General features: G+C 40.0%; 1 protein-coding gene across 1 annotated transcript in view; it reads left to right on the top strand.

Annotated features, from left to right (window-relative positions):
• cacna1eb (calcium channel, voltage-dependent, R type, alpha 1E subunit b) overlaps nt 1-26,347 on the top strand; it is a 114,871-nt gene that overhangs the window by 32,930 nt on the left and 55,594 nt on the right. The window contains exons 4-16 of the mRNA XM_062994422.1: nt 1,754-1,912; nt 2,004-2,194; nt 5,895-5,998; nt 6,429-6,544; nt 8,918-8,971; nt 10,753-10,827; nt 11,976-12,185; nt 18,992-19,104; nt 20,793-20,905; nt 21,880-22,011; nt 22,551-22,620; nt 22,703-22,820; nt 25,853-25,920. Coding sequence (XP_062850492.1) covers nt 1,754-1,912; nt 2,004-2,194; nt 5,895-5,998; nt 6,429-6,544; nt 8,918-8,971; nt 10,753-10,827; nt 11,976-12,185; nt 18,992-19,104; nt 20,793-20,905; nt 21,880-22,011; nt 22,551-22,620; nt 22,703-22,820; nt 25,853-25,920 — 1,523 coding nt within the window. The remainder of the gene's footprint in view (nt 1-1,753; nt 1,913-2,003; nt 2,195-5,894; nt 5,999-6,428; nt 6,545-8,917; nt 8,972-10,752; nt 10,828-11,975; nt 12,186-18,991; nt 19,105-20,792; nt 20,906-21,879; nt 22,012-22,550; nt 22,621-22,702; nt 22,821-25,852; nt 25,921-26,347) is intronic.

Genomic DNA, 26,347 nt, shown 5'->3' on the forward strand with positions numbered 1-26,347 from the left:
TTACTATTTTTATTATTATTATTAGCATTATTATTCTTGTTATTATTGGCATTATTATTATTAGTATTATTAGCATTATTATTATTATTATTACTATTATTAGAATTATTATTATTATTATTATCATTAGCATTATTACTATTATTATTAGCATTATTACTATTATTATTTTTATTATTATATAATTATTATTATTATTATCATTATTACTGTTATTATTTTTATTATTATATAATTATTATTAATATTAGCATTATTATTATGACTTCATTTCCAGAACTTTTCTCTATCATAAACCCGTATTAAAAATTCTCTTTTATTAATTTAATCTTGCCTGAGGAATTCTCTCCCAGCTCATTATCTTTCTTTTATTAATTTCAGTGACGTCATGCTCACTATAAATAGCTTCACCTTAGAATATCTTTCTTCTCCATAATAACTCGACCGCTTCATTACCGCTCGTACCCACCACAGGAAGCACAATTACTGAATTCAGTTCTTCTCACATTCATGAATGTCTGAATGTAGTTACGTAAAGCGATGAACGCGGGTCCGGCAGTTTGTTAGGTCTGTTCTGTATAAACTCACTTACCACTTCATTAGGAATTGTTCTTATACAGTGAAGGTTCCTCTCTGAGCTTAGAACAGCCTAGTGAGCTGCCTCAGTAGAGAGGATTCTAATAAGACCTCAAACTTATAATGCAGATTGTTTAGACGCACTAAGGGCGGCACAGTGACTAAGTGGGTGGCACTGTCTCCTCACAAGAAGAAGGTCTTGGGTTCGATCCCCAGGTGGGGTGGTCTGGGTCCTTTCTGTGTGGAGTTTGCGTGTTCTCCCCATGTCTGCGTGGGAGTGCTCCGGTTTCCTCCCACAGTCCAAAAACATGCAGCCCGGATAAACAGGGAGGGTCGTGTCAGGAAGGGCATCCGGCGTAAAAACTATAACGCCAAATCTATAATGCGGATCACGATCCACCGGCGACCCCTAACGGGAGCAGCCGAAGAAATAGATATTTAGATGCACTACTTATACAGTGATTACGGCGATTACGTTACCACAGTTTTAGCTTACTAAGCTAACCCAGTTAGCCTCATGCCATTCAAACCAATGGGCTGAGGTGACACAATCCGCTAGCACGCCAGCTAACGTCTCCCTCCGTGTACTGAAAACGGTTCAATCCCTGATGAGCCCGAATTTACAAATAAACGACACTTGTGCACCCTTATACAAATTTCACATCAATGAGAATGTATCTACAATTTAAAAATATATTTATATATATTTACATTTATTTTGACTTTATTTGATGTCAGACAGGATGAACCTGAGATATTTCATGTTTTATCTGCTCAACTTCATTTCATTTATTAATAAACATCCATTCCTGCATTTCAGGCCTGCAACACATTTCAAAAAAGATGGGACAGTAAAGCATTTACCACTTTGTAATGTTGCTGTTCCTTTTGACCACACTTTTATTTTATAACTACAGTGACAATAAAGTCTATCTTATCTAAGCCGGTCAGTGGTGCTGGGGTGAGGGCTCTGTGCAGGACACTGGAGTTTTGTGTACAGAAAAGGTTCTTCCTTAAACTGTTGCTTAACTGTTGACTTATTACACCTGTTAGCAATCATTGTGGCTGAATCACATGACTTTAAACATTAGAAAGGGGCGTCCCAATACTTTTGTGTATATATTGAAGTAAGGAAAGTAACAGTTCTGTGTGTGAACTCGTTGGACTGTGTGTGAAGGTTTGCAGATTGTTCTGAAGTCCATCATCAAAGCCATGGTTCCACTGCTGCAGATCGGCCTCCTGCTTTTCTTCGCCATCCTGATGTTCGCCATCATCGGCCTGGAGTTCTACAGCGGCAAGCTGCACCACACCTGCTCTCCCAGACCAGACATCCTCGGTTCGGCTCTTTACCTTGTTTTTAAAATAGCTTTAGTAGCTTTTCAAAATCAGCAGGGTTTTACATGTGTATTGTTTTTAATCTCCGCTAGATAACGAAACGGTCGACTCCTCCGAGGTGGAGTTCACCTGCGGGGTACGAAAGTGTCCGGACAAGTACGACTGCAACAACACGTGGATCGGACCGAACGATGGCATCACTCAGTTCGACAACATCCTGTTTGCCGTGCTCACGGTCTTCCAGTGTATTACCATGGAGGGATGGACCGCCGTGCTTTATAACGTGAGTTCTTTTGTTACTGCTAGTGCTTGTCAGGGTCAGAGAACTATTAAATGTCAGCATGTTGGTGGTTCCTCATAGTTCACGTGTTGAATGAAGCCGATCTGATCAGCATGAAGACCTGAGTGACCTTAATAAGGGCCGAATGTGCCAGAGGACGTGAAGCCAGTGGCATCCAGACTAAGAGAAGATCTACTGTGGCTTAAATTGAGTGACGAATGTGTCACAACACTTGTTGTCCAAAATCAGCATTTTTATGCATTCCCCCCCCAATGTAGTCGTATCCAATTACCCTATGCCAAGGAGAGCCGTAACTATCACACACGCCCCCTCCAACACGAGTGCAATAGCTGACCACTTCTTTTCACCTGCATGATGAGGGAGATCCGTATCGTGCACAGAGAGTCACGCACTGATCTCCATTATCCCCGGTCTCTGTGCAGTTCCATCAATCAGTCAGCAGAGGTCGTAACTGCAGCGCCTACATTTAGACTAGCCAATAAATGTCCAATTCAATCTGCCTGAACTTTGACCCAGTTGACAACTGACATTTTCAAAGAACCTCCAATGAGACGTGGTAAAAGCATCATAACAGGGCATCGAACCCATCTGTGTACACTGCAGGGGTTTTTAACCTGTGGGGCGTACCTGTCCCGGGGGTGCGAGTGCCTGACCAGGGATGTAGCATTACGAGATTTTATTTACTTCTAAAACTAAAGTAATTCATTTTTCACCCACAGGAGACAGATTTGATCAGTCTTGCTGACCACACACACACGCACATTTAATGTTATCTGAAAAAACCCTTAAAAATAGAGCTAACAGTGAAGATAAGTGACAAAAACAATGACTGCTGTTATAGGACGTGTGTGTGTGTTTAAGAGAGGTGTAGGAGATGCTCTGTTCTCAGTGTCGCTATATGTGAGTCAGGAGTCGATGCATTTGAATTGTATTGTAAGTTTCTTTTCTCAGTTATCTCGCTGTGTTTACTGTTATTAATGAATGTTGCGGTTTTAAATAAACACCAGTTACTGGAACATTTTGTGTGACTCGCTTACCTTAACCCTTTGATGCACAAGCTAAGCAAACCCCTTCTAATGCACAACATGGGTCAAAAATGACCCATATTCATCCATTCAAGAATATTTTCATATGCACATTTGTCAGTTATTCATGTATTTGCTGTCTTAGCTAATAAAAGCTATCTATACTAGAATATGTAAACAGCTAGCAAGCAAATAGTATTGGACATATTCAAGATTCAAGAGCCTAATCTTTGGTTGTCTTTCAAAAGATCAGTAAATATGTTTTTGACTACAAACACTTACAAATGTCAGTAGTTTCTGTCAAATTCCATAGTAAATACATAAGGGTCATTTTTGACCCATGTTGTTCATTAGAAGGGTAGTGATACAAAAATGATTTTTATTAAAAAAGCAAAAAATATAAAACTGAAATAAGGATTTGTGATGATCAAAAACAAGTTAATTGAAAAATTCATGGAAGCTTGAATGACGAAATTAATTTATTGCAAAGATATAGAAAATCAAAACTCAGTTGGGTCACTTTTGACCCAGGTTGTGCATCAAAGGGTTAACTACATCAAAAGCAAGAACCGCTTACGATTTACCAAAGTGAACCACAAATTTATATAATGTGCTCATAGTATCGGCTCAGATGGGAACTCAAACAGCAGCAATAGATGAGCGATCGTCTCTGACTTTACATCTACAAGGTGGACCAACTAGGTAGGAGTGTCTAATAGAGTGGACAGTGAGTGGACACTGTATTTAAAAACTCCAGCAGCGCTGCTGTGTCTGATCCACTCATACCAGCACAACACACACTAACACACCACCACTATGTCAGTGTCACTGCAGTGCTGAGAATGATCCACCACCTAAATAATACCTGCTCTGTAGTGGTCCTGTGGGGGTCCTGACCATTTAAGAACAGGGTAAACGGGGGTAACAAAGCATGTAGAGAAACAAATGGACTACAGTCAGTAATTGTAGAACTACAAAGTGCTTCTATATGGTAAGTGGAGCTGATAAAATGGACAGTGATTGTAGAAACAAGGAGGTGGTTTTAATGTTATGGCTGATCGGTGTATTTCCTTTATATCATTGATTTATTACACCTATTAGCAATTGTAATGGCTCGGTCCCACTCACTCACCTTCAAGCCGTAAATGATCCTCAGTCTTTCCAGAGTTTTATGCATGTGGTCCGTATGTGAACCGTATGTTAATCGATTAGGAATTAGCAATGACTAAACAGAGCAAAACAACGAACTGAAGCCGCACTCGTGTGCATCTCAGATTGGCTCGTAGATGAGAAGCGCGTCAATATTTTATGTAACGAAAGGAACGGTGGTAATAGAGTTCATTCAGCGGCTGTTCGCGTGTTTATGAGGGAGAACGAGCTGTTATGCTGTTGGGAGACCTACACCAACACGGGTTCATCACACGCACTGTGTGCGGGAGGATAAATCCTGCTCTGCTCATTACACCGAAATTCAACTCCGCCTCGTGTTCAGAGGAGAAGCTGCTGAACCTGACTGCAGAGTCTCATCTGCCGTGTTGGCGCAGAAACGGATCTGCAAACTGATATTATTTAACAGAACAGCACAGAAACCTCAAGAACGTTTCACCATAATCTAAAAAAGATTCCAGAAAAGCAAAGAACTCACTTGCTGAAATACACAATATGGTGTACTTTTCAAAAGTATTGGGACAGTTTTTAATATGTGATAGATTTGGACTCAATCATTACTATTATTATTATATTATTATTATTATTATCATTTTTATTATTATTATTGTTATATTATTATTATATCATTATTATTATTATATTATTATTATTATCATTTTTATTATTATTATTATTGTTATATTATTATTATTATTATCATTATTATTAGTAGTAGTAGTATTATAATTATTAATTATTATTATTATTATTATTATTATTATGTCATTATTATTATGTCATTATTATTATGTCATTATTATTATTATTATTATTATTATTATTATTATTATTATTATTATTATTAATATTGTTATTGTTATGTGTTTATTATTATTATTATGTGTTTGTTACTGTTGTTATGTGTTTATTTTTATTATTATTACTATTATTATTATTATTATAATGGGTTTATTGTTATAATGGGTTTATTATTATTATCTATTTGTTACTGTTGTTATATGTTTATTATTATTATTATTATTATTACTATTTATTATTATTATTATTAATATAGTCTGTTACTGTTGTTATATGTTTATAATAATAATTATTGTTATGTGTTTATTATTATTATGATTATGTGTTGATTATTATTATTATTATTATTATTATTATGTGTCTGTTACTGTTGTTATATGCTTATAATAATAATTATTATTGTGTTTATTATTTTAATTATTATTATGTGTTTATTATTATGTGTTTATTATTATGTGTTTATTATTATGTGTTTATTATTATTATTGGTAATATTATTATTACGTGTTTGTCATTGTTATTATGTGTTTATTATTATTATTATTAATATTATTGTTATGTATTTGTCACTGTTATTATGTGTTTATTATTATTATTTACCACATTAATTATTTCTTTATTGGCTGTTTTGGACGATGCATTAGCTTTATAAACCACATTAATAACGTCTCTTTTTTCTGTCTGCTCAGACTAATGATGCGCTTGGTCCCACGTTTAACTGGATGTACTTTATTCCCCTCATCATTATCGGCTCCTTCTTTGTGCTGAACCTGGTTCTGGGTGTCCTTTCAGGGTGAGAACCTTAAAGAACCTTTATTATCCCTTAACATTTCTATTCTCTTTTATCTTTACTTTATTCTGCAAATATAACAAAATGGAATTTGATGCAACACTCCAGTTTGGACGGAGGTGTGTTTACCCCCGTGTTCCAGCAGCTTTTCTATTAATGAAACTTGTTTATTTATCATTTGTACATCAGTACATGGGGGGGGGGGGCGTTTTGGGCATTTATGAATATTGGACGTGTCCCCCCGATATATACTGTGATTGCAGTGTTGTCTGATATGTATTCTAATGATATTAAATTTACTACAATACCAAAAAAATGAATAAAATTATGATTGAAGAACAGAAGTGAGGGATACAGAGCTGTATATGTCATGTAATAATAAGTCAGTACCTGTTTTTCCTCATTTGTGACATGGTGCTTCCTCTCTCTGTAGTGAGTTTGCTAAAGAGAGAGAGCGTGTGGAGAACCGACGAGCCTTCATGAAGCTCAGACGACAGCAGCAGGTGGAGAGGGAGCTGAACGGCTATCGTGCCTGGATAGATCGAGCGGGTACGGTACTAACCCAGCGTCTACTGTCCTCCTCAAAATCATAGATCAGAGTCCAGTAAAACGTTCTCTCAGTGGAGTAGAGCCTGTTATAGTTCTAAAGAGAGACCAGTTTTATTTACATGATCATGGGTTAGAAATCTATCTGTCTGTCTATCCATCCATCTATCCATCTTTATCTATCTGTCTGTCTATCTGTCTGTCTGTCTATCTGTCTATCTGTCTATCTATCTATCTGTCTGTCGGTCTGTCTGTCTGTCTGTCTGTCTTTCTTTCTTTCTGTCTGTCTATCTGTATATCTATCTGTATATCAATCTGTCTGTCTGTATATCTGTCTGTCTTTCTGTCTGTCTGTCTGTCTGTCTGTCTGTCTATCTGTATATCTATCTGTATATCAATCTGTCTGTCTGTCTATCTGTATGTCTATCTGTCTTTCTGTCTGTCTGTCTGTCTGTCTGTCTATCTGTATATCTATATGTCTGTCTATCTATCTATCTGTCTGTCTTTCTGTCTGTCTGTATATCCATATGTCTGTCTATCCATATGTCTGTCTATATGTATATCTATCTGTCTGTCTTTCTGTCTGTCTATCTATCTGTATATCTATATGTCTGTCTATCTATCTATCTGTCTGTCTGTCTGTCTGTCTGTCTGTCTGTCTGTCTGTCTGTCTGTCTGTCTGTCTGTCTGTCTGTCTGTCTATCTATCTATCTATCTATCTATCTATCTATCTATCTATCTTTCTATCTATTTGACAGCAAGGCCTTCAGTCGGTCTAAGTTTAGTGTTGACAGTATCTTTAAGTTCAGCTCAATGGGCCGTTAGTTTACTTGCCTACGCCAGCCTGGCTTTGCCCGATTGTGCCACCCACCTGAGCCGAGCGGGCAGGTGAACATGACAGTGTGTGGAAACACAGCGGCTCTGTGAAGCTTCTGCTTTTTTGTAGCAGCTACACGGCTAACTCGGTCTCCCACACACTTCGAGGTTAGCAGAGAGGTGAACTGACCCACAGTGTGTGTGTGTGTGTGTGTGTGTGTGAGACACATGTTTAGTATAGTCATTGTTTAGTACAGTGCAGAAGATCAGATTTGATGGAGTGAAGGCTCTGTAGTGCTACAGAGAAACTCTAAACAGTTTCAGATGACGAACTCGGAGCATTAAGCCACGCGACGTTTTAATTCCACGCTCATCGTCGCACGTCGTCCCTCGAGGAGACGCGTTATACACAGTGTTGTAAACTCCTCAGTAAGGAAAGTAGCTATTGGCTGTCCTAAAGTCACTAGAAGTCACTAAATGACGTCATCACCTAATTTGCATTAGAGTTAGCACATGTGGCAGATCTGTATCTTAGACATATATTTCAAATTTATGTATTAGGATTTTAATTAAATTAAAATTAAATTTTATATTAGCCAGTATACAAAACATTTTGTAGTAAATAATACACTGACCCTCTATGAGGAATATCTTCTAAGGTTTTGCCTCCGTGATTTATCAAACCCTGTCGGATAAGATCCCAGTGAGAAAACTATAGATCACACAGATCTTTATTTATCTATAGCTACAAAAACATGGAATAAGGAACACATAATTAGAACAGAACTCACAAGGGAAAAGCAACAAAAAGGGGAAAGCAACAGCTAAGTACAAGATAATGTAATAAATGCTCAACATATTCACTCAGTAATTCACTTTATTAGACAACCTTGACTGTACGAGTTGAACTGCTAAGAAAGCACAAAACTGAAAAATAACCGAATACCTCTTGTGTTGTCGTAATATTCAGGTCGCAGATGGTTATTTAAAAATGACTGGCTTCCCTAGATGTATGAAAAACACTCTAAAATCACTGAACACATCTATAAACGTAGTTAAATAAAACGTTAACACATAGCATTAGATAAACAACTGTTATTCAACTGTATGCAATCAAGTATAGCTAATTTGAGCACCTTGTATAGTTCTGAAATAGAATAAAAAATACGTCACATAATAACAGCATTACATACATTTACACATTAAATTTTCAAAGGAATTAAAACTAAAACCACACATTACTAACCGCTAGCAGAAATAAATTAGGTAAAGGTAGCACAGAATTAAAAAATGAGTCAAAAACAGATGTGCGCATGCTCTGTAGGACAAATCGATGGGTACTTTGGGTAGGATAAATCAACAGAACAGTAACTGCAGAACGATGTGTGCTTTCACGTCCGAGTCTCCAAAAGTCTCCAATAACTCCAGAAAAAGTCACTAGATTTGTTGCTAGTCACTTTTTTGGAAACACTGGTTATACACTAAATGATTTATCATCATTATTATGTTCTGTTTATCTGTAATGAAAAGTAAAGTAGTTGTTTTATTTGTGTCTAACAGAGGAAGTGATGCTTGCGGAGGAGAATAAGAACTCTGGGAGATCTGCATTAGAAGGTACGAGTTGCTGTTTGGTGAGGAGTCCAGCATGACCAGGTCCAGTACACGTGTGCATACATGTGTGTAGGTATATGAAGACCCTACGCGGCGTCCTCGTGTTCCCTACACACTAATCACATGATATCCGCTAAGGGAAAGCATTGACGGTAAAACAAGCTAGCACACCAGGGCACACCATTTCTACCTCGCCGTTTCGAAACTCAGCTCTGTTATCCGGCTGGGCTGGGCGCCTACATGAACAACGGTTGGCTGTCGTTCATACAGGGTGAGAGCCGAATAGGGACCTCATAACGGATAGGGACCTCATAACTGATGCAATTACAACCTCTGCTGGCTGATTGATGCTGCCTGCACAGAGTCGAGGGATAATGCATCGATCAGGGTGTGGCTATCCATACACAAAGCTGATCCGCATATGAACCTCGCCTCGTGCAGGTGAAAAGACGCAGTCGGCTACGGCACACGTGTCGGAGGGGGCGTGTGACAGTCTCGCTCTCTTCAATCAGGAGTGGAGATCAGCATCAGTAGAGAGGAAGCGTTATGCAATCAGGTCATTTAAACGTCATCACATCAACGTCAAACTTCACGTTGACAGCAGTCTTTGATTGTTTCTATGCTTTATAAAGTAATATTTTGACTAAACGTGTTACTAGTCAACATTTACCTGAGGATAACTAACCTAGCTAACATTAGCTATGTAAAAGTTAACAAGCTAAATTGGTTTTCTGGCAGATTGTGTAGATTGTTAATGGAAAAACAGACTTTGTGTTCTTGTCAAAGAAAAAAAAGACCAACCGGTTTGTTATCATTCAAACTAGCTTCATTAAAATGAGCACAGAGAGGCCGCTCAGGTGGCGCAGCGGTAAAGTACGCTAGCACACCAGAGTTGGGGTTTTGAATACATCGTATCGACTCTCAGCTCTGCCTTCCGACTGGGCTGGGCGGCTGCATGAACAACGATTGGCTGTTGTTCAGGGTTAGAGGGTAAGAAAGTCGGATCATAGGTCCTCATAACTGGTGCGACTGCGGCCCCTGCTGGCTGACTGATGTGCCTGCACAGGGCTGAGGAATAATGCTGATGGGGGTGTGGCCCTCCGTACACGGTTTATGAACTCGACTCGTGCAGGTGAAAAATGCAGTCTGTACTGACTGTACATGTCGGAGGGGGCGTATGTCAGTTGAGAGGCGTCCTCAGTCAGCGGTGAAGGATCGATTCAGAATAGAGGACACAATCAGGGTAATTGGACATGACTAGACCGGGGGATAAAAATTGGGGGAAAAATGTTGGAAAAAATAGAAAAAAAAAAAGGAAAAAAAAAAAAGGGCACAGAGAAGTTTACCAGCCAGCTGTGGTCAATCACGAGTGAGAAATTTCACCATGGTCATGGCATATTTAAGTACAACAATTTGTCTAATGTTTTCATAAAAACCCAGAATGAACATAGAAAAGACTTAAAATTGTAAACACTTGTGGACTTAAAGGAAAACAACTTGGGTGGTGCGCTGCTGCAGGTATCCGGGTTTGAATCCCTAGCAGTGCTATGAACCCGTGGGGCGTCCACATACAGACATGATCAGCTTTTCTTGTGGAGGGGGAATAGGGATGGGGGGCACCACGGTGAATTGGTGTCTTATTCAGGGTGTGTTACAGCATTGTGACTAGAAAAGCCGAACCCACCGCCACCCTGACCAAAATTTAAATAAATCTGATCTGGAAATCCCGTTTATACTGCAGTAACATTAATGGCTTTTATTTTATATGATTTTATTTTTTAAAGTGCTGAAACGAGCCACAAGCAAGAAAAACGCAAGACGTCGTGGAGAGGATAAATACTCTGAAATCTCAACAGTTGGTTAGTGACCAAATTCTCTCTTTCTTTCTTTCTCTCTTTTCCTTTCTTATTTATTTATTTATTTAATTCTTTTTTTCTTTCTGTCTTTCTTTTTTTCTGTCTTTCTTTTTCTTTCTTTCTTTCTTTATTTTTCTTTCTTTCTTTTTTCTTTTTTCTTTCTTTTTTCTTTTTTTCTTTTTTTATTTAATTCTTTCTTTTTTTCTTTAATTCTTTTTTTTCTTTCTTTTTTTTCTTTATTTCTTTTTCTTTCTTTTTTCTTTCCTTATTTTTGTAAATTATTTCTTTTTCTTTCTTTCTTCATTTCTTTTTCTTTCTTTTTTTCTTTCTTTCTTTATTTAATTCTTATTTCTTTCTTTTTTTCTTTCTTTTTCTTTCTTTTTTCTTTATTTCTTTATTTATGTAATTCTTTCTTTTTTCTTTCTTTCTTTCTTTATTTAATTCTTTCTTCTTCTTTCTTTTTCTTTCTTTTGTTATTTATTTATTTAATTCTTTCTTTTCTTTCTTTTTTCTTTCTTATTTAATTCTTTCTTTCTTTCCTTCTTAAATTTTTAAATTTTTATCTTCTTTAATTCTTTTGTTCCTTCTTTCTTTTCTCTTTCTTTTCTTCTTTAATTCCTTTTTTCTTTCCTTCTTTAATTCTTTAATTCTTTCTTTTCTTCTTTAATTCTTACTTCTTTAATTCTTTCTGTCTGTCTTTTGTTCTTTTTTCTTTTCTTTAATTCTTTCTTTCTCTTTTCTTTTGTTTTTTTCTTTCTTTATTTCTTAATTTCTTAATTTCCTAGTTGTTTGTTTGCCTTATTATTTTCTGGATTTCTTTTGTTCTTTCTTTTGTTCTTATTTTCTTTTCTGTTCTTGTTTGCGTGCTCTCTTTCTTGTTTGTTTTATCCTTCCACGCATTCTTACATTTTTCTTAATCTGTTTCCCTTCCTTACTTCCTTTTTGTTGTTCCTTTCCTTCTTCTTTTCTTGTATTTCATTTATTGTTTTCTTTTTGGTTCCCTTGCGTACCTGTTTGTTTGCTTTCTTCCTTGACAGCTTCTACAAGCTTCCACTGGTCCTTCCTTTCTTTGTATTGTTTTCTAACTTCTGCTTCATGAAAAATGTTCCCCGGTGTGACCACGTTATTTTGGTTCTGCTTTTGTTTTTCAGGTGGTCCGCGACCTCCAGTGAATATTCGTACGGTGAGGCGCGGTCCTGCTGCTTACCTGCGACGTAAAGAACGAATGCTGCGCTTCTCCATCCGCCGCATGGTCAAGACGGACAGTTTCTACTGGATCGTGCTCAGTTTAGTGGCCCTCAACACCATCTGTGTGGCCATCGTCCACCACAACCAGCCCGAGTGGCTGACCGTCCTACAGTGTAAGTAACAGTGGAAATGGTTGTCCGTTCTGGTTCTTTTGATGTAATATTATACAGGTGGTGGACAAAATCACAGAAACCGCATAAAAAAGAAAAGGACCTTCAATAAAAACACATTTTAATAGCCAACCAAAAGCATGTATTAGCTATAATAATAAATGAATATTATATAAGTATATATTACAGTATATTATTAGTATTAGCACTTTTACAAACCCACATTTGATGCCTGTAACACACTCCAGTGTGTTTACCCCCGTGTTCCATCAGCTTTCATATTAATGAGCCTTTTTAATGGTTTTGGAACTGAGGACACTCATTTTCAGAAATAGGGTTTGTATACATTACATGAGACAACTAACAGAGTTCAAACAGCAGTAAATAGTGGGTGCCAGAATTACAGGTACATCAGTCACTACATCTGGAAAATGATTTCAACTTTTAAATAGAACAGGTAAAAAATCATGTAGAGAACCACAGAGAGCGGCTACAATAATAATAATAACAATAATCACCTATAATAACATGTAATTGTGCCGTGTGGCAGAGGGGCACAGTGGGTAGCTACTAAAAATTATCCTAATTGTGTGTGTGTGTGTGTGTGTGTGTGTGTTTTCATGTTCACATTAATAGTAAAACTAAAAGTAAAATTCGTGTGTGTGTGTGTGTCTGCTATTTGCCCAATAAATCTGATCCACCACAACCCTGATCAGGATAAAGCAGATGTAAAACAGACGATGTATGGATGGATGGATTGTTAACTTAATGGATTGAAGGATGGATGGATGGATGGAGGATGGATGGATTGAAGGATGGATGGATTGAAGGATGGATGGATGGATGGATTGAAGAATGGATGGATTGAAGGATGGATGGATGGATGGATTGAAGGATGGATGGAAGGATGGATGGATGGATGGATGGATGGATGGATTGAAGGATGGATGGATTGAAGGATGGATGGATGGATGGATGCATTGAAAGATGGATGGATGCACTGAAGGATGGATGGATGGATTGAAGGATGGATGGATGGATGGATTGAAGGATGGATGGATGGATGGATGGATGGATTGAAGGATGGATGGATGGATGGATGGATGGATGGATGGATGGATTGAAGGATGGATGGATGGATTGAAGGATGGATGGATGGATGGATGGATGGATTGAAGGATGGATGGATGGATGGATGGATTGAAGGATGGATGGATGGATGTATTGAAGGATGGATGGATGGATGTATTGAAGGATGGATGGATGGATTGAAGGATGGAGGGATGGATGGATGGATGGATTGAAGGATGGATGGATGGATGGATGTATTGAAGGATGGATGGATGGATGTATTGAAGGATGGATGGATGGATGGATGGATTGAAGGATGGATGGATGGATTGAAGGATGGGTGGATGTATTGAAGGATGGATGGATGGATGGATAGACTAAAGGATGGATGGATTGAAGGATGGATGGATGGATGAATGGATGGATTGAAGGATGGATGGATGGATGGATGGATGGATTGAAGGATGGATGGATGGATGGATTGAAGGATGGATGGATGAATGGATGTATTGAAGGATGGATGGATGGATGGATGGATAGACTAAAGGATGGATGGATTGAAGGATGGATGGATGGATTGAAGGATGGATGGATGGATGGATGGATGGATGGATTGAAGGATGGATGGATGGATGGATTGAAGGATGGATGGATGGATGGATTGAAGGATGGATGGATGAATGGATGTATTGAAGGATGGATGGATGGATGTATTGAAGGATGGATGGATGGATGGATAGACTAAAGGATGGATGGATTGAAGGATGGATGGATGGATGGATGGATGAATGGATGGATTGAAGGATGGATGGATGGATGGATGGATTGAAGAATGGATGGATGGATGGATGGATTGAAGGATGGATGGATGGATGGATTGAAGGATGGATGGATGGATGGATTGAAGGATGGATGGATGGATTGAAGGATGGATGGATGAATGAACTTTGAAACATCTCTGAAATGTGTCATGCGCATCACAAAGCTAAAATGAGTGTCTGTACCTCCACTTGGAAAAATTAGCATCAAGCAGCTGAGGCACAAAGACGAATAACTTGATTTGGGGACTGTGGTTGGACCAGGAGCCCCCTATGGTGCGACCCTCCCTCCTATTCCCATAATTCGGAATAATAAATCCCCTCTAATAACCAGTAGTAAAAAAAAAAACCTTTATAGAAAGGTCTTGGGCAGTGGCTTGGTGGGAAGCACTGTCGCCTCACAGCAAGAAGGTCCTGGGTTCAATCCCTAGGTGGGGTGTCCAGGTCCTCTTTGTGCGGAGTTTGCATGTTCTCCTCGTGTCTGTGTGGGTTTCCTCCCACAGTACATGCAGTCAGGTTAACTGGAGACACTGAAGTGCTCTATAAGTGAATGGGTGTGTGTATGTGTGTCTGCCCTGAGATGGACTGGCACCCCGCCCCCGTTATTTAGCTTTTTCATATTAATATATAGTTACAGGCTTCTTCTCTTTTTTTGTCCATCTGGTGGATATTTCGTGGCTCTCGTGTGTCCGGCTGCTCCATATGAAAAATAAAATTCCAGGTGCTGTGAACTAATGAAACAACCACGCTCACCATTGTGAATCATCAAGCAGTCCAGCCTTCGGGTCAGAATATAAATGAAGACCATAATGTGGTTGGATGAACGTAGGACTTGAAAGAGAGCGTGTTATCAAAGAGAAGCTTCGTTCCTGATCTTTGCAGCTCTTTGATATTCAGATGTTCAGCGATTGTCATGAAAAACTGATTAGCTGCTCAACGCTGACGTTAGTCTGACCGGTGTTGAAAGCGTCGGTTTACCAACGAGAGTCCAGATTCAGTCTGTAGTTCAGTAATCCTGTAAAATCCAGTGAAATAAATGATGTTCATCTCTATAAGACTGGCCTTGACCAGTAAAAAGGAGCAGTAACATAAATACAGACTTACTGGAATACATTGAGACTTGAAGTGGATCTCACACACAAACACATTTAACTATTTTAATAGCGGAAAAGACGATGTAACACCAGAAGCGAGGCAAGTTTATTTCTGCAGCACATTTTACACACTACAGCTTATTCAATGTGCTTTACAAATCATACAATACAGAGGTACTGATTACAATGTAAAAAGATAATAAGAGAATATAAAATATAATAAAGCACGGGGATGACTTCTTTCCCCGTGCTAAAATCATAACAGTAATGCACGGTCTCGAGTGGCTTATTGCTTTTATAAAACGGCGGTCAACATAAAATATAATAAATACAACAATGTTTAATTCATAAATGTATTTATTGTGTATAAACTTACAATAAAGCATTCTTCCGCAACGCAAAATAGTTCGATTAACGGTGTTGCTAGGCAACATGAGGGCGAAAATAACATTAACTTTTTCTATTCAGTGGCGTATTAATATGGAATGATGTGAGGTGGTCATAGGTGTGCGTTTATCGGGGATTTTACAACGGCTTCGAACGCGGCTCAGCCAATCAGATTTTAGGACCGGAACTATCCGTTTTATAAACATGATTAAAACATGGATTATGGGAGGGTGACAAGACTCCTGATTTTACCGTAATTTAATAACATGTTTATTAAGATGTGTTTGCAAAGTGCTAGCTCAGTGGTTTAGGAACTGGACCAGTAATCAAAAGGTTGCCGGTACAAGCCCTACCACCAAGTTGGGACTGTTGGGACCCTGAGCAAGGTCCTTAGCCCTCCATTGCTTGCATTGTATCAGTCCTAACTAGGGATGTCCCGATCACGTTTTTTTGTTCCCGATCCCGAACCCGATCATTAATTTTGATCCTGATCCGATACCGAGTCTCAAACCGATACTTGTATTTTCTAGATATTGTCTTACAGTTATTCAAATTAATCCAGTGTATATGTTTAACAACTGAATAGCTCTGCAGTGCTGTATGAAAAAAATTGCCTGCATCCAAGCTATTGCTTAATGTTTTTTTATTTTTACAAAATAAAAGTAAACAAACTTAGTGCAGCATTGTAGTAGTAACACTAGAACACTCAAAATGAAGTGAAGGTTCTTTTTGAGGAAAATCAGAACCTCTGTCGTGTTAGTGGACAGCCGGTTCCTCTTCTCATCATATAATAATAAACTCGCTCTCTTCGACTGAGTGTTTATTTTTTTAGGTGCCGTATCAAATTGGTAGTAATTGTAGATCGTTTGGTTAAATGATATCTGGTTTGTTTGATAGATAGATAGATAGATAGATAGATAGATAGATAGATAGATAGATAGATAGATAGATAGATAGATAGATAGATAGATAGATAGATAGATAGATAGATAGATAGATAGATTTAACATTGCGAGGCTAGTATAGATTATAAGTCACAGTTATAAGATATAAATTATGAAGTAAATTATAAAATGAATTTAAAGTGAATTATAAAGTGAATTATAAAGTGAACTACAGTGCAAATATAAGAAATGTAAAAAAAAGTAAGAAAATGTGCAGATTTATGTACATAAGGTGCGGATGTGCCTGTCTGTGCATGTGAACACACACGTGCTCACCCACATACATAGATTACTAGATTACACAATTCTGTTACATTCATTCCTCAGTTCCTCCCCGTCCCCCCTGCATAGAGTTAAAGAGCCTAATGGCTCTGGGAACAAAGGATTTCCTCAGTCTGTCTGTAGAGCAGCTCTGTGACAGTAGTCTGCCACTAAACACACTTCTCTTATGAGCCACCGTACTTGTATGCGTGTTGTAACTGTAACAAACTTTTCTGTGGTTTTGTGATAATGGTTTGATGGACGTTTCTACGCGAAGTGAGTGTGTTTTGACCCTTTGGGGCTTCCATAGTGCATGGAGTAGCGTGCTTGGCTAACACGATGACTCTAGCTGTCTGCTGTTCGGTACCATAACAGAAGAAGTTAATGAAGTGTTAAATGCTCCTGACAATTTGTGAATATACCGTGTATTTATTTCTTTATTAAGCGAGTGCATCACTACGACGCTCGGTTCCATAACTAAGCCAATCAGAATGCTTGATACTGAGATGTCGTTCAGTCTCGTAAACTCGTAAAAGCTGTATGTTATGGTCCCTGAAGTTTTCATACTCGGATTAAAAGTTATTGTTTTGTAAACCGGAGTGATCCTTGATTCACACACCATATAAACAGTAAAATTCTACAGTAATGAACGCAGCTCTGCTCCCACCGCCTCGTGAAACGCTCGCATTGCAGACATTACACTTCACCGTTGGACTCTCCGTTTACGACACCTGCTTGACCGCTGACGTAAACAAAGGATCGGCTTAGGATCGGGCTTAGTAAAGCCGATACCGATCAGTTAAAAAATGCCTTGATCGGGCCTGATTCAAATCTTTGAGATCGGATTTGGGACATCCCTAGTCATAACTGTAAGTCATCTGCCAAATGCCGCAAATGTAAATGTGTTTTTACTTCAAAAAACCTGTCTCAGAAGTAGAAGTAGAATAAAATAGAAACATTTATAAAATAAAACATTAATTCCTGAAACTGTTTATAAATGCTTTTGGCTTCATTATTTTATACAGATTTACTTTAGCACTATAAGGTTTTAAAATGCATGGCGCTCAGGTGGCCGCAGGAAGAACAACAAGCTCTTCTGAGAAGGCGTCTCACAAGACTTTGAAGTACGTCTGTAGGAATTTGTGCACATTCAGTGAAAAAATCACAACATTTATATGGCTGGGCACTGATGTTGGTCAAGAAAGCCATAACTGATGTTCCAGTTCATTCCAGAGCTGTTCACATTTACATTTACATTTTAGACATTTAGCAGACGCTCTTATCCAAAGCGACTTACAGTACTGTGACAGTCAATTGTCTGAGCAGTTGAGGATTAAGGGCCTTGCTCAAAAGCCCAACGGTGGCAATCTGGCAGTGGCAGGGTTTAAACCAGCAACCTTTTGGTTAGTAGTCCAGTAGAGCTGAGGGCTGAGGACACTGTGCAGTTATGCCGGAACAGGAAAGGGCCTTCCTTAAACTGTTCTTTTTCTTTATATAATTGATTTATTACACCTGTTAGAGATTGTTGTGGCTGAAACACTTGAATTAAAAGAATTAGAAATGGTGTCCAAATACTTTTGTTCATATACTGCAGTTGTAGCCTGGGTGGCACGGTGGCTAAGTGTGTAGCACTGTCGCCTCACAGCGAGAAGGTCCTGGGTTCGATCCCCGGTTGGGGCGGTCCGGGTCCCTTCTGTGCGGAGTTTGCATGTTCTCCCCGTGTCTGTGTGACAGTCCAAAAACATGCAGCCAGGTTAATTGGAGACACTGAATTGTCCTATAGGTACCCGGCAGCTGGGATGCATAAACCAGGGCATTGTAGTGCCGGTCTCAAGCCCGGATAAATAGGGAGGGTCGTGTCAGGAAGGGCAGCCAGCGTAAACACTGTGCCAAATCAATAATGCGGATCACGATCCGCCGGCGACCCCCAATGGGAGCAGCCGAGGAAATAGATGGATAGACTGCAGTTGTAGCCTAGTGGCTAAGTTGCTGGACTAGTAATTGAAACGTTGCTGCTTCAATCCCCACCACTACCAGGTTGCCACTGTTGGGCCCTTGAGCAAGGCCCTTAACCCTCAGTTGCTTAGACTGTATACTGTCACAGTACTGTAAGTCGCTTTGAATGAAAGCGTCCACTAAATGCTGAAAATGTAAAATATAAACATACTGTAGCGCAGGAGCAGGTGTGTGTTTACATGCAGGTTTGATAATGACTATTTTGGTACTGTGGGCAGACTATGCAGAGTTCGTGTTTCTGGGGCTCTTCCTCGCCGAGATGTTTCTGAAGATGTACGGCCTCGGCTTCCGCCTCTACTTCCACTCCTCCTTCAACTGCTTCGACTGTGGGGTAGGTGTTCCGATTCACTCATCACAGCTCCTACTGCTGAATCAGAATGGCTCATCTCAATTAAATATCGTGACTGTGTTACAGGCTCCATCGTGACTGTGTTTCAGGCTCCATCGTGACTGTGTTTCAGGCCCCATCGTGACTGTGTTACAGGCTCTATCATGACTGTGTTACAGGCTCCATCGTGACTGTGGTACAGGCTCCATCGTGACTGAATTAAAGGCTTCATTGTGACTGTGTTACAGGCTCCTTCGTGACTGTGTTTCAGGCTCCATTGTGACTGTGTTACAGGCTCCTTCGTGACTGTGTTTCAGGCTCCATCATGACTGTGTTACAGGCTCCTTTGTGACTGTGTTACAGGCTCCTTCGTGACTGTGTTTCAGGCTCCATCGTGACTGTTGTACAGGCTCCATCGTGATTGTTTTACAGGCTCCATCGTGATTGTTTTACAGGCTCCATCGTGACTGTTACAGGCTCCATCGTGACTGTGGTACAGGCCCCATCGTGACTGTGTTACAGGCTCTATCATGACTGTGTTACAGGCTCCATCGTGACTGTGGTACAGGCTCCATCGTGACTGTGGTACAGGCTCTATCATGACTGTGTTACAGGCTCCATCGTGACTGTGGTACAGGCTCCATTGTGACTGTGTTACAGGCTCCTTCGTGACTGTGTTTCAGGCTCCATCTTGACTGTGGTACAGGCTCCATCGTGACTGTGTTAAAGGGTCCATCGTGACTGTGTTACAGGCTCCATCGTGACTATGTTGCTGGCTTCTTCATGACTGTCTTACAGGCTGCATCGTGACTGTGTTACAGGCTCCATCAGGGACTGTGTTACAGGCGTCATTATGACTGTGTTACAGGCTCCATCGTGACTGTGTTACAGGCGTCATCATGACTGTGTTACAGGCTCCATCGTGACTGTGTTACAGGATCCATCGTGACTGTGTTACAGGCTCCATCAGGACTGTGTTACAGGCGTCATCATGACTGTGTTACAGGCGTCATCATGACTGTGTTACAGGCTCCATCGTTACTGTGTTACAGGATCCATCGTGACTGTGTTACAGGCTCATGACTGTGTTTTAGGCTCCATCGTGACTGTCTTACAGGCTCCATCAGGACTGTGTTACAGGCGTCATCATGACTGTGTTACAGGCTCCATCGTGACTGTGTTTCAGGCTCCATCATGACTTTGTTACAGGCTCCATCGTGATGCTCATCTCAACAAAATATCGTGACTGTGTTACAGCCTCCATCGTGACTGTGTTACAGGCTCCATTGTGACTGTGTTACAGGCTTCAGCGTGACTGTGTTACAGGCTTAATCATGAATGTGTTACAGGCTCCATCGTGACTGTGTCACAGGCTCTATCATGACTGTGTTACAGGCTCCATCATGACTGTCTTACATGCTCCATCTGGACTGTGTTACAGGCTCCATCGTGACTGTGTTTCAGGCTCCATCGTGACTGTTTTACAGGCTCCATTGTGACTGTGTTACAGGCTCCATCGTGACTGTGTTACAGGCTCCATCGTGACTGTGTTACAGGCTCCTTCGTGACTGTTTTACAGGCTCCTTTGTGACTGTGTTACAGGCTTCTCGTGACTGTGTTACAGGCTCCTGGGGGTTATTTGGTAGGAGGACACAAATGATTGCTTTTACTAATTATGTATCTGTGTTCAGGTGATCATTGGCAGCATCTTTGAGGTGGTTTGGGGATTCTTTAGACCCGGGACGTCCTTCGGCATCAGTGTCCTCAGAGCTTTACGACTGTTACGAATCTTTAAAATCACCAGGTATGTCTGTGATTCATTCATTAATGCATTTATTAATTTATTGACTGTGTCCCTGTGCACAAAGCAAGCACTATAAAGACTCCAGTGTCCTCCACAGAGCCCTGACCTCAGCTATTAGAAGGCATGTCCCAATACTTTTTTCCATATAGTGTACGCTGTGCTAGTAAACACTATAGCTGTTCTACTGTTATGCTACTCAGTAGCTCATTGCTCCCCTGGTGGCAGAATTACCTTTATTTAATAACATTTTCAGGATTAATATAGCAGGATTAATGAGGTTCATTAATAAATAATTCTACATAAAAGGGAACAGTCACGCCTGGCTATTTTTATTAGCTGTGTAACGCTGGGCTTTTCAAAAGCAATAATGTGGGCAAAACAGTGAAATCTGGACCATATATATATATATATATATATATAAACACCCCCACACACACATCAGACAAACAGACAGACAGATATACGTGAGCATCATAACTGGACCACAGAGCAATGAAAGTCTGATGAATCACATTTTCTTTTACATCACGTGGATGTGCCGGGTGCGTGTTCGTCGCTTACCTGGGGAACACATGGCACCAGGATGCACTATGGGAAGAAGGCAAGCCAGCAGAGGCAGTGTGATGCTTTGGGCAAAGTTCTGTTGGGATACCTCGGGTCGTGCCATCCATGTGGATGTTACTTTAACACGTACCACCTACCTAAGCATTGTTGCAGACCATGTACACCCATTTTGAGGAGCACAACAGTGAGTTTGAGGTGTTGACTTGGCCTCCAAATTCCCCAGAACTCAGTCCAATCGAGCATCTGTGGGACGTGCTGGACAAACAAGTCCAATCCATGGAGGCCCCACCTCAAAACTTACAGGAGTTAAAGGATCTGCTGCTGACATCGAGACTGGATCTTCTGTAATAGACAGTTCAGTCCATCTGAGTGATCATGCTTTACAATTGTTAATTGACCTTTTCTCGCAGGTACTGGGCTTCCTTAAGGAACTTGGTTGTGTCTCTGATGAGCTCTATGAAGTCAATCATCAGCCTGCTGTTCCTGCTCTTCCTCTTCATCGTGGTTTTCGCTTTGCTCGGGATGCAGCTCTTCGGTGGAAGGTAAAGTCCTGATTCACTTTGTAGATGTAAAGTCAGAGACAATCGCTCATCTATTGCTGCTGTTTGAGTTGGTCATCTTATAGACCTTCATCAGTGGTCACAGGACGCTGCCCACAGGGTGCTGTTGGCTGAATATATTTTTGGTTGGTGGACTATTCTCAGTCCAGCAGTGACAGTGAGGTGTTTAAAAACTCTGTTTCTGATCCACTCATACCAGCACAACACACACTAACACACCACCACAATGTCAGTGTCACTGCAGTGCTGAGAATGATCCACCACCTAAATAATACCTGCTCTGTGGGGGTCCTGTGGGGGTCCTGACCATTGAAGAGCATGAAAGGGGGCTAACAAATTATGTAGAGAAACAGCTGGACTACAGTCCGTAATTGTAGAACTACAAAGTGCTTCTATATGGTAGGTTGAGCTGATAAAATGGACAGTGAGTGTAGAAACAAGGAGGTTGTTTGTTATGGCTGATCAGTGTATTAAAATCTTTAATTAACCTATAATTAAATATGTGTATTATTTGTATTTAGATTCATCTTTAAAGACTACACTCCTGCTAATTTTGACACATTTCCAGCATCTATCATGACCGTCTTTCAGGTTTGATCCAAATTTTTTTAACATTTGCCCAGTGTTTATTTGGTTGATGTTCATCGGTCGTCCTGTTTGTTTTAAACTGCAGATTCTGACGGGTGAAGACTGGAATGAGGTGATGTATAACGGGATCCGTTCTCAGGGAGGAGTGCAGTACGGCATGTGGTCGTCCATCTACTTCATCGTACTCACGCTGATTGGAAACTGTATCCTTCAAAAGTTCAAAAGTAATCCAAGAACGTTGCTTTGAAAGGCTAAATTAAAAATATTGGGCGCCCAGTTGGTGCAGCGAGACATTCCGCTAGCACACCAGCGCCGAGATTCTGAACTAAACGGTTTGCCACCGGTCAGCTGGGCACCCTCCAGCGGGCATAATCGGCAGTGCCCGCAGCAGACAAGGTTCGGCTAGGGTGGGATGACCGGACTATGTGGTTGGGGTCTTCAAACGCTGTGTAAGGACCCTGACTGGCAGATAGAGAGGCGCCTGTGCAGAGTGTGTGGGTGGAAAAGGGTTCCACAAAGGGCTGCACGTGGGTCAGAGGAGGCGTGAGGAGCAATATACCCACCTCGACTGCAATCAGGGATCCCCAGCAGAGGAACACAATTTGACTACACTAAATTTGGGAGCAAATGCATAAATAAAATAAATATATATATATATATATAATCATACCGATGGTGGCTTGTAGTTCTGATAGATCTTGGGGTTGTGGTTTAGAAGGTTGAGGGTTTAGATCCTGTCTTTGATAAGCTGCCACTGTTAAAACCTTAGGCAACCTTTGGGGTTGCTTTATTGGGGTAACCCAACCCCTCTGAGCTCTGACCCACACTGTCTAACACGCTGAAACATTAAAGGAAAAATAATACAGCAGTTGTAGCCTAGCGGTTAAAGTACAGGACTAGTAAGCAGAAGGTCCCTTGAGCAAGGCCCTTAGCCCCCAATTGCTTAGACTGTATGCTGTAAGTCTCTTTGGATAAAAGCGTCTGCTAAAGGTTAAAAATTAAAAATTAGGATGAGCCAAAACAACATGACCTCCCCCAAAAATCTGCTTTTTGCTAACAACTGTGCTTGTGACAGTCAGGGAACAGTTAAAAATGGGGCTGATGGAGGTTCCTCAGGGACCATATAATTATGACCATTATACAGTGATTACTTTTCATTGTGGCACGTATACAGCACTGCTTGGACTGAAACACAATGTATACAATGAATGTATGGCGTTTCCTTGGTACGTGTAGCACAGCACGGTGGAAAGCAGTCAAGCAGTTTACATTTACATTTTTGGCATTTAGCAGATGCTTTTATCCAAAGCGACTTACAGTACTGTTACAGTATACAGTCTAAGCAATTGAGGGTTAAGGGCCTTGCTCAAGGGCCCAACAGTGGCAACCTGGTAGTGGTGAGGCTTGAACCAGCAACCTTCTGATTACTGGACCAGTACATTAACTACTAGGCCTAGCAGTTGATCGTATACAGCAAATCCTATCGTCTTCCCATAAAGAGGTTGAGCGACATGAAAACGATGTAAAAACATTTTGCTTTTCATTTTGACACGTATTCTTCATGTTACTATGAAAAATGTGTGTGATGTGTGTGTACAGCGGTACCTTGAAACTCAACGTCAGTTGGTTCTGGGCGTCTAGTTTTAAAGGTATTTTTTCCCATAAGGATGTTTGGGAAACCTGTTAATGTGTTCCATGGTCCGGTGGAACTGCATATATTTTAGGCTCATGTAAAATAATGGGGTTGTTTTTAACACTTTTACACTGAAAATAACACAAATATAATATAAACACACTGAAATATAATTGTAAAAAAGACTCTTTAGCTTTACTTCTTTATTGTTTCTTTACGCTTCTTAATCGTGGAGATGCTTGATCTTGGAATACCGTATTCCGTTCAGTACCAGCGCATTCACATGAGAAAAAGCACAATAGCTTTTGTGTCGCTGTGCCGCCATTTCCTATGGAGTGAGGTGGCGGTGCACAAAACTTACGGTGACCCATAACCTGGGATGTAACGATAACGATACACTCTACCCACCATGCGATGCGATTCACGATACTGGGTTCACAATATGATTTTTCCCGATTTTTGAAACTGAAATTTAAGACAAATTATGACAAAGTTTCCTTTTATTATTTCTCTTTAAAAAATAAAATAAAATTGTGTATTTGTGATTATCTTTTATTTATCTATATAATGAATGTCCTTTTATCTCTGAGGTAGGTACAAACTATGCAAAACAATTTTAAGCCCAATTTGGCTGAAAACCCCCGAATCTGGCAACCAGGTGTATAGCGCCAGTGACGTCAACCAAGCGAGGTGTATAGCGCCAGTGCCCTCTGCTGTTTAAGTAAATATTGATTAGTTTTACATGTCAAATCGATTTGAATCGTGGAATTTGTAATCGTGAATCGGTTATTAACCTTCTTGTGGTGCATCGTTACATCCCAATTCTTTATTGTTTCTTTACGCTTCTTAATCATGGACATGCTTGATCTTGGAATACCGTATTCCGTTCAGTAAAGGCCGTTATTTCCTATGGAGTGTGACGGCGATGGACAAAACTTAACGTGACTTATTGTACTAAAGCAACAAGCAACAAGGAATTTCATTAGTGGAGAGAACTTATGAGCAGTAATAATGAAGAGAGGTTTACTACATTAAACCACGATAAGTGTTTTAGACTCTCGGAAAAACTGATTCTCACAATTTCTCAAAACCTCGAGCTGTAACACAAGTTTAAAAGTGAAACAGTGATGAAAATCCAGATAAACGCAGATACATGTGGAGCTTTCAGACTGGATCTGATGGTTATTCCACACAAATGCAGATTCGTCTCATATTCACACTTTGATGACGTTTTACTGCTCAAGCCGAGTGCTGAACAAACAATGGGTTTAAGGTTACAAATTTCTCAATGAAGGGCATCGAGTTTCAAGGTACCACTGTATTGCATTTTACATTTTTCCACTGTAGTGATTGTATGGAAAGAATTAGTGCTAAATTAATATACAAACACTGATGCTTTATGTCTATTAATTTGTTTAATGATGATTCTCTCGCCTAAAGCCGCTATAGATATAGAAGCATTGCACCTAACATCCTGGTGTGGAGCGTTTTTTCTAAGAGATCTGAAAAGCTCTGGTTTTATTTTCTCATGACTAATATTTACAAGGTCTCATTAAAATGCCAGCGTTCGCTGATTTAAATCCTTGACGACCGTGTGAACAGACACGTTGCTGAATGTCTTCTTGGCCATCGCTGTGGATAATCTCGCCAATGCACAGGAACTTACAAAGGTAGAGAAAATTATGCATGCAAATGCGTCACGCCAGGGCTGTTTAATTAGCACGTACCAGTGAGGAGTCGCTAGCACAATGCCCCTGGATTTTTTTTTCTTGGGTGGGTGCCTTAAAATGTCTCAGCTGGTTTTATGAGTCGGTCAACAATAAGCCTCAGAAGTAACCATTTGTGCACTAATTAGTCTGCTTTTGGGGTCAATTTTCTACTGTTTTTAAGGAATAAAATTGAAATGTTGGCAACAGACTGGGTTGATGAGCTAACGGAACATACTGGATGTGAGACTGCTAAACGGGTGCATTTATTTTAGCAACATTGCTGCTGTGATTTATGATTAGAGCCCTGCTAAATGCTTAATTTCTCAGACCTCATTTTTCAAAAATCATTAAATTACACTCATATCCCAGGTGGCGCAGCGGGATATTC

Source organism: Trichomycterus rosablanca, chromosome 4 (assembly GCF_030014385.1).
Source record: "Trichomycterus rosablanca isolate fTriRos1 chromosome 4, fTriRos1.hap1, whole genome shotgun sequence".
Classification (NCBI taxonomy): domain Eukaryota; kingdom Metazoa; phylum Chordata; class Actinopteri; order Siluriformes; family Trichomycteridae; genus Trichomycterus; species Trichomycterus rosablanca.